The following is a 9477-nucleotide window of genomic DNA, read 5'->3' as shown; positions in this document are numbered from 1 at the left end:
CTGGGCAGGAGCAGTGGGCGAGAGGCTCGTGTCCACACCTCGGCTCCTGCTCACTGCAGGTCCTCGCTCCCCAGATGCTGACCCACGCTTGAGGAGGACAGCACGGCTGGCCCAGCAGAATGCTGTGTGCTGCTCCCCTCTGGGACCCGGCGTGGGCTGCACCAGGGAGCAGGGGCAGTGGGGACAAAGGCCCTGCTGAGAGAGGGGCTCGGGTATGCTGCAGGCCAGAGGGAGGGCACCCCTGGCACATCCTGGGTGACTCCCCTGTGGAGAGGTCACCATCACAGTCACCACCGAGTGACAGTTTTAACACCATAGGTAGCCAAAGAAAAGCAGGAAATAAGCTGTATCTGGGAGAAAAAGACACTTTATTGTTTGAGGGTTTTCTGGAGAATCCGGGCTGGGCTGGGCTCACTGGCTTCCCCCGGAACAGGGAGGTGCCCCGTGGCTCTGGTTGTGGTAGTCCGTGGCTATGTCCCCCAACAAGGACAGGAACTCGGAAAACTCAATCTTCTTATCCATATTCTTGTCTTTTTTCTCAAAGATATGGGACAAGTAATCTTTGCCCTTTTTATCCTGTGGGAAAGGACACGAAACAAGACACATTCAGTCTCAAAAGTGTTGTGGGTGGAAGAGGAGGGGGAGGAGGCAGAGAGGGAGAGAACACCTGGGGCGCAGGGGCTTGGCCGGCGGGGGTCAGTGGAGGGCACGTGGGGGGTGGGGCACTAGCATCACCCTGCAGGTCCCTGAGGGAATTCCTGGGCCACATGTCTCCATGACGGGGAGCCCTGGCCGTGCTGAGTGGGCTCCGCGTGGAACAGAACGGAGCAGTGGGCTGGTCCGGGTGGCAGCCCAGACCTCACCGCCCACCCCCGTCAAGGGCCCCAGCCCCTCAGTCCTACTCAGGGCCTCCAAATACTGCGACTCTGACCCTTCACCGAACCCTCCTCTCTGTCTGCTGCTCGGCTTCCCGAGTCTCCCGTGCTCAGGGGCCTCCTTGCTCACCCAGCCTCTGTCACCCAGTGACCTGTCTTTTTGTCGTCAGTTCAGTACATCCTAATCTCAGATTAAATCAGGCCTGCGAATGACGTTCTCATTGTAAGGAAAGGCGGTAAATTTTATCAGAGACAGAATTTCTGTCACCTTCCTTTGGATCTCAGAGACCCTCATGGAGGCTTCTAGAGGCAGGGCCTGCCCCTGTGGGCTTCAGCCTCCTGGACGGAGTGTGACAAGTGGGAGGGACCCATTCTTTGCTCTCCTGTTGGACCCCTAATAACTACCACGGGCTCCATGCGTCGTCACACACTCCGCCACTGTGAGCATCTCCCACGTCCTGTATGAGCCAGGACAGAGCGTCCTCCTAGGCCCTCACGCAGATGAGAACACTGAGGACGAGCGAACGGCAGAGACTCCCCCGGGGTCCCGCAAAGGGTCCTCAGCCAGGCCAGGGCCCACACAGCCCTGAGAGGCCACCCGACTCACACAGGCCGCGAGGAAGGTGGGGAAATTCTCCTTCAGCATCTTCAGCAGGCCCGGCTTGTCAATGGTGTCATCGGGTTTGGTGTATCTGTGGAACAGGTCGATCATGCCCATCACGGACTTCTCAACTTCAGTGTGGCTCATCTTGGTTTTCGAAGAATCTGCCAGAGAGAAAGAAGGGACCTGTGTTAGCCTTGCCCCCAGCGGAGGGTCTCTAGATCAGGACAAGGGGCTGCGGACTGAGGATCCAGGAAATGAGGCTCAGGAGGAGCAGAGGGAGCTGTGTCACCCCTGGGAGGTGGGAGGAGATGCTCACAGGAGGCTGTGGCCAAGGCTGGGACCTGGGCCCATGCAGCTGAGGGTCCAGAGGAGAGGCAGGAAAACACAGAAGCCCACTGTGGACAGGACACCAGGAGGTGAAGCAGAGAGGGTAGGAGTCAACCGCATGGAAAAGGACTGAAGTCTTAGCTGGGACCCGAGCCAAACACAGCATTTGGACAGCACCACTCTTCAAAGACCATCAGAGCCATCTCCTCTAGTGTCCATGTCAGGGTTAGAGTCACAGGGACAAACTAACTTCCCTGCTAGTCTGGTCTGTGCACGGGGAACAAGACCCCCAGGGACCATCATGAGTGAAAACAAGCTCTAAATGCAATGGGCCCTGGAGGCTCCCTGAGGTGAGTCTGAGCCGAGACACAGCCCTGTCCTGAGCCCCGGCAGAGGTTTCCCTGGACCATTCCCACCAGTGGGAAAGGGGCCTGGGGACCGGCCTTGGCATCATATTTGACATAAACAGAAATACCCAAAGCTGATACCTCCACCGACAGCCTGGATCCCAAACACAGAATGGGGACAGTGCCGCCCGCACATCGCACACTGTCCAAAGCCCCAGTCAGTGTGCAAGGCTCACACGTGTGGGCATCTAACACAAGCTACCATTGCTCCTGATCTGGGAGAAAGGTCCTTGCTGTCATGCCGCTAAGTGGAACCACGCAAGGCCTCTGTCCACTGGCCAAGGCCAGAGCTGAGCCCTGTGCGCAGAATATCAGCGTCATTCCCTCAGCTCGGGGGGACTGAAACCTTTGGGCGGCGCGTCCCCGATCCACGCAGGGCAGGTCTCCCCACAGAGCACGGGGAGCGGGCATCCCAGGCCTGGGTTTAGGAGAACCTTTAAGATTTGGGTAGGGACCCCCACTCTCCCCAAGCCTGGGGTGCACAGTGGGTGTTCACCAACCCAGGGCCTGAGTCGGTGAGTCCAGATCTAAGAAGACAAGGAGCAGAGGAGGGTCGTGAACTCAGCTCCCACCAGGGATGTTTCCACAGAGTAGACACAGCGGAGACAGAGGCGCAATGGGGAGCATCCGTCCAGACATCCTGTAGCAGATGAGGACCTCAGGACCTCAGTGGGGTGAAGTCACAGCCCCATTACAGGCTGAGCCCCACTAATCTGCACCCAGGCTCCTGCATCCTCTCCCACCACGGGTTCCCTGCTCCTGCAGACACAGAACACGCTGGCCCTGAGCACCCTTCCTGGCCAAGGGTCAGGGGCAGACTCACCGGAGCTGACGAAGTGTCACTGAGAAGGATGCGTGTGCTGTGTGTGCATCTAGGCAAAGCCTGGTCCCTTTATAAGGCTCAGCCTGGCTCCTCCCAGGGCTTGGAGCCCTGAGGCCATGTTTCTGTCTGCTTCCTGGAACATTGTGGCACTCAGGTGGGTGGGACACACCTATGAGTGTGTGCTCAGCACTTCCCTGTGAGATCCCAGGTGACTCTCAAGGGACAGCACCTAGAGCCTTCTTCTGTCCCTAGGTTCATCTGGGGCTGGGTTGTGGGGCACAGTGTGGTGTGTCATAACAAAACAGGCCCTTTGGAAGAGAAAACTGAGTTTCTGAACATAAAGAGGATGGGGCAGGATGATCTGTGTTCATTCATCACCCAGTCCATCCACGAGTTTGTTCTGACATCGAATAAAACTCTCTCAGCCATTAGTAAGTCCTTACCTGTGCCAGGCTCTCCATACCCGCCGTACTGACACTCCTGCCAAACCTCAGAACCTTATGAGACAGTGCTGTTAGCCTCACGTGGGGGACAGGGAATTGAGGGATTACGAGGTAAGAAGTTCCCATGTGTCCGAGGCTAATGGAAAGTAAGGTCAAGATATGATCCCTGAAAAGCCTGATTCAAAACCTCACTCCCAACCCCACTAGTAAACACCTGGGGTCACTGCAGGGCCTGGGCCTTGGGGAGGGAGGCAGGGTCCCCTCACTCCCATCTTCACAGTGGGTCCCACTGGAGCGCTAAGAAGCAGGGAGGTGACAGACCAGGGAGCACAGAGAGAGTCGGGGCTCAGCAGGTCACCTGCAGGTGAGGGGGACAGCAGCTCAGGGCGCCGAGACCTGACTTCAGCCCACAGTCTTGACTTCACTTTGCAGCTCCAGGGGCCGCCTGGGCCCACCATGACAACCACTCTAGACTCAGGGATGGTGACCGCCATGTAGTGAGCCACAGGTGGTTGGGCAAAGTTGCCTCCACACCCATGATGATGACTTCTTGTAAGTTACTCAGGGATGTTCCTTCTTCCTCTATGCAAAACAGGTTGCTTAGGAGTCAGTGGCCATGCCCTGGGGTCTGCTGTGTCCCAACTTGCTGTGGAAAATGTCATTCAGGTGCAGGAACCAGGAGCTTGCCGGGTAGGATGAGGCCAGGGGGCCTCTGGGGAACTGCCCTGCTGACTCACTGATAAGATCTTGTTCCTGTTCTCTGCTCCCCTCGGAACATCCTCCCACAGATTGAGCGGAGGGGTCAGGCATCGGGCATCTGGGAGCAGACCCCCAGCTGAGCCCCGATCTGGCCCTGCCAGTGCATTGGGCCCCCGTGCTGCAGCCTGGCCTTCCTGTCCCCACACCAGAGCCCTCTGACTCACTCATTCACTTCATTCTCTGCCCCACTAAAGCCTCCCGGGAGGGCCCACAGGAAACCTGAGTGGGGTGTGCCTTCAGGCAGGGGAACTGAGACATCAGTCCCACCGAAGCCCTGGGGGAGCTTTTGAAGTTGAACATTGTCAAAATACTTATAATTAGTTTTTAATTGTTATATTAAGTTTTCTTTGTTCAATCTTGGCCCCAGTTTCAGAGTCTGAGCTATTTAAAATCCTCAGCTTCCTGAATCTAAACATCATGGATCTGTGGCAAGGACTCTGTGTTATTTTATTTATTACTTATATTCCTGAAATCTCCATTACCGTTCAAGTCACTCCAAAAAGCAATATATATTTTCAATTAATTTTTATGCATGCTCACAAATATAAGCAATTATTTTGGTTCATGTTCCATCTTTGTTCTTTTTTTACTAAAGTCAATCAGTCAGAAAAGCACAATGAACTACAATGTATAATCCAATGAATTATCTCTAACACCTGTGACTGTCGCCCAGGGTGATGAACAGAACTTGCTGCCACTGCCACCGGCCACTGCCCCTGCCACCGGCCACTGCCCCCTGTCTTCTCTACGACCATCTCTGGACGTCATAACAAGGCTCGCTCTCTGCTTCATTTTACCACCTAAGTGTATATTCTTGAACACTGCAGTTTGGCTGGCTTTTAAGTTTTACTTGATGGGAAACATATTCTATATATTTTTCTGTGTCTACCTTATTTTGCTCAGTATTGAATTTATAAACTATCTCCATGTTGTACTGTGTTTATTGTTGTATAGCATTTCTTTGTATGCATGTGATATAATTTTCTATAATTCTGCCTCAGATATTACATACTCTTCATTTTCTTATCTTCCTTTTGGATAGTTTCCAGTTCAGGGGACCGGGGATTTTGACCTCTGACCTCGTGTTCCTCCAGGGATCAGCCACAGTATCCGGTGAGGTATGAGGAAAGGGTCCATGGCAGGCCTAGTTGTGTAAGTTTTGGGTGTTTATGAAATGAGAAGGTGATGAACCCAGGTACCAGAAACCAACTTTGAACAGCCGTTTGTTGTCAGAGACATCAGTGTTTACAACTATTGTGACTAACACCCAAGTCACACCCAGCATCTCCTTTATCGCTCACCATCTCCTGAAAGGTTATGGAAATCTTCCATCCCTGAACCAAAAGTCCTTTGACAACTTGGACTGTACATCCAGGTCAGTGGCTTGGAACTGTCTCTCAAACATTTACTGTTTATCCTGAGCCACTCTTTCATTTATCCCAGTGGACTCTGGACCTCAGCTGACCTTGGCTGTTTTGAGCTGAGACCTGGGCCATTTATTTAATGTACACAATTTATTTATTTATTTTCTTTATGGAGGTTAGAGAGAGAGGGAGACAAAAACATTGATTGGCCACTTCCTGCATGTCCCCCACTGGGGACCAGGTCTACACCCTGGGCATGTGACCTGACTGGGAATCGAACCGGCGACCTCTTGGTGCATGCCCAGCTGAGCCCAGATCTGGCCCTGCCAGTGCATTGCCCCCCGGTGCTGCAGCCTGGCCTTTCTGTCCCCAGCACCAGACTCCTCTGACTCACTCATTCACTTCATTCTCAGCCCTACTAAAGCCTCCCGGGAGGGCCCACAGGAAACCTGAGTGGGGTGTGCCTTCAGGCAGGGGAACTGAGACATCATTGCCACCGAAGCCCTGGAGGCTTTGAATTTTTAACTATGTCAAAATACTCAGAATTATTTTTAAGTTTTCCTTAAAATTACATTTAAGTTTTCGTTTGTTCAGTATTGGCCTCCGTGACATAATCTTAGTTATTTTTAACCCTCTGCTTGTGGAATATAAACATCATAGATCTGTTGCAAGTTCTCTCTGTTATTTTATTTATTTACTTATTTTCCTGAAATCTCCATTACCATTCAAGTCCCCTCAAAATGTAATATATGTTTTCTGTTTATTTTTATGCATGCTCACAAATGTAAAAATTATTTTGCCTCATGTTCTATGTTCTTTATTTGCTATAGATCAGTCATACAGAAAAGTACAATAAACTACAATGTGCAATCCAATGAATTCTCTCTAACACCTGTGACTGTCGCCCAGGGTGATGAACAAAACATTGCTGCCAATCCCACCCGCCACTGCCCCCTGTCTCTCATCTCTATAACCATCTTCTGAACTTTACGATATGGCTCTCTCTCTGTTTCATTTTACCACCTAAGTATATGTTCCTGAACACTGCAGTTTTGCTGGCTTTCAAATTTCACTTGATGGGAAACATATTTCATATATTCTTCTGTGTCTGCCTATTTTGCTCAGTATTAAGGGTATAAACTCTTTTGATTACAATGGTTTTGTAGTATAGTTTGATATTCAGTATTGTGATATCTCCAACTTTGTTCTTCTTCTTCAAGGTTACTGCAGCTATTCAGGGTCTTTTTTGGTTCCATATAAGAAGGTTCCATATAAATTTTTGGAATATTTGTTCCAGATCTGTAAAATATGCCATTGGTATTTTAATAAGGATTGCGTTAAATATATAGATTGCTTCGGGTGGACATTTTAATGATGCTAATTATTCCAATCCTTTAACACGGTATATCCTTCCACTCATTTGTATCTTCCTGTATTTCTTTTTTCAATGTCCTATAGTTTTTTGAGTACAGATCTTTTACCTCCTGGTTAAGTTTATTCCTAAGTATCTTATTTTCTGTTGTTGCAATAGTAAATGAACTCTTTCTGAGACTTCATTATTCGTGTCTGAAAATGCAATAGATTCTGGATGTTAATTTTGTATCCTACTACTTTGCCGAATACATTTGTTAGGTCTAGTAGTTTTGAGTGGAGTCTATGTACAATATCATGTTACTTGCGAATAATGACAGTTTTACTTCTTCCTTTCCAATTTGGATGCTTTTTATTTTTACTTCTTGTCTGATTACTGTGGCTAGGACTTCCAGCATTATGTTGATTACGGTGGTGCAAGTGGGCATCACATCCTGTTCCTGATCTTAAGGGAAACACTTTTAGTTTTCACCCATTGAATATGATGTTGGCTGTAGGTGTGTCACACATGGGCTTTATTATGTTGAGGTATGTTTCTTCTATTCCCACTTTGCTGAGAGTTTTTATTTTAAATGGATGCTGGATTTTGTCAAATACTTTTTCTGTGTCTATAGGTGTGATCATGTAATATGTATTTTTCTTTTGTTTATGTAACGTATCACACATTGATTTGCTGATATTGTACTAGCCTTGCATCCCCAAAATAAATCCCTCACGTGGTCATGGTGTATTGCTGGGTGCAATTTGCTAATATTTTGTTGAAGATTTTAGCGTCCATGTTCATCAGGGATATTGCCCTGTAAATTTTCTTTCTTTGTAGTGTCTTTATCTGGTTTAGGAATTAGGATAATGCTGGCCTCATGAAAAGAGGTTGGAAGTGTTCCTTACTCTTGAATTTTTTGGAATAGTTTGAGGGGGATAGGTGTTCTTCTTTGAATGTTTGGTAAAAATCCCCTGTGAATCCAACCAGTCCAAGACTTTTGTTTGCTGGGAGTTTTTGTTTGTTTGTATTTTACTGGTTCAGTTTTATTAGTTTCTGTTGGTCTATTCAGATTTTCTGATTCTACCTGATTGAGTTTTGGAAGATTATAAGTTTCTAGGAAGATTATAAGTGTCCAATTTGTTGGTAGAGTGTTGTTCATAGTATTTTCTTACAATCCTTTGTATTTCTGTGGTGTCAGTTGTTACTTCACCTCTTTTGTTTCTGATTTTATCTGAGTTCTCTCTCTTTGTTTCTTGATGAGTCTGGCTAAAGCTTCATTAATCTTATTTACCTTTTCAAAGAACCTGTTCTTGGTTTCATTGATCTTTTTGTATTGTTTTTTAAGTTTTGATGCCATTTATTTTCCACTCTGATCTTTATTATTATCTTCCTTCTACTTACTCTAGACTTTTTTTGTTTTCTCTCTTTAGTGCATTTAGTTGTTGGGTTAGATAGTTTATTAGAGATTTTTCTCATTTCTTGAGGTAGGCCTGCAATGCTATGAACCTCCCTCTTGGGACTGCTTTCATGGTGTCCCATAGATTTTGGTTTGTTTTGTGTTCATTTTCATTTATTTTTAGGAAGTTTTTTATTTCTTCCCTGATCTCATTGGTAACTCATTCATTGTTTAATGTCATGCTATTTAGCCTCCATAATTTTTAATGTTTTTGAGTGTTTTTATTATAATTTATTTCTTGTTTCATGCCACTGTGATCTGAGAAGATGCTTAACATGATTTAAATCTTCCTAAATCAGGAAGATTGGTTTAGTGGATTGAACGTCCTTCCATGGACTGAGAAGTCTTGGTTCTATTCCCATCAGGGCACATGCCCATGTTCCTGGCTCGATTCCTAGTAGGGGGCATGCAGGATGTAGCCAATTGATGAATCTCTCTCACATTGATGTGTCTATCATTCTTCCTACCTTCCTCTCTATCCAAAAAAAAAAAAATCAATAAAAACATATTAAAAATAAAATAGTGGCTTTTAACCTTGTACTAGTAAATGGTTCCTTTCAAAAAAAATAAAAATGAAAAAATAAATCTTTCTAAACTTGTAGAGATTTCCCTTGTGTCCTAACAGGTGGTCTATCTTTGAGAATGTCCCACGTGCATTTGAGAAAATTGTATGTTCTGCAACTTTGGGGTGAAATGTTCTGCAAATGTCAAGTCCATCTGATCTAGTGTGTCATTTAAGGTTGCTGTTTCCTAGCTGAATTTTTTGTCTGAAAGATCTATCCAGGGATGTCAGGGGGTGTTAAAGTCCCCTACTATAATTGTATTGCTGTCTATGTCTCCCTTAAAGTCCTCCGAGAGTTTTTTTGTCTTTGTTTTGATATATTTGAGTGCTCCTAGATTGGGTACATATATATTTACCATGGTTATATTCTCTTGTTGGAACGATCCCTTTAGTATTATGTAACAACCTTCTTTGTCTCTTGTTATGGCCTGTTTTGAAGTCTATTTTTTCATATATAAGTATTGCTACCTTGCTTTTTGTTTGTTTGTTTCAATTTGCATGAA

The 9477-nt window shown here is 47.0% G+C and overlaps 1 protein-coding gene across 1 annotated transcript; it reads right to left on the bottom strand.

Annotated features, from left to right (window-relative positions):
* Window positions 1-411: 411 nt before the first annotated feature.
* Window positions 412-3071, bottom strand: LOC118637972 (protein S100-A7-like). Its single transcript, XM_036273694.1, has 3 exons — window positions 3037-3071; window positions 1483-1640; window positions 412-576 (listed from the first exon to the last, which is right to left on the bottom strand). The coding sequence occupies exons 2-3, from the start codon at window positions 1621-1623 to the stop codon at window positions 412-414; spliced, it is 306 nt and encodes a 101-aa protein (XP_036129587.1). The 5' UTR covers window positions 1624-1640; window positions 3037-3071.
* Between the last annotated feature and the right edge of the window lie 6406 nt (window positions 3072-9477).

The sequence above is a fragment of the Molossus molossus genome, unplaced genomic scaffold (assembly GCF_014108415.1).
Source record: "Molossus molossus isolate mMolMol1 unplaced genomic scaffold, mMolMol1.p scaffold_m16_p_20, whole genome shotgun sequence".
NCBI classification, from domain to species: domain Eukaryota; kingdom Metazoa; phylum Chordata; class Mammalia; order Chiroptera; family Molossidae; genus Molossus; species Molossus molossus.
Note: the sequence above shows the minus strand (reverse complement) of the source record. Positions and strands in the feature narration are given on the sequence as shown.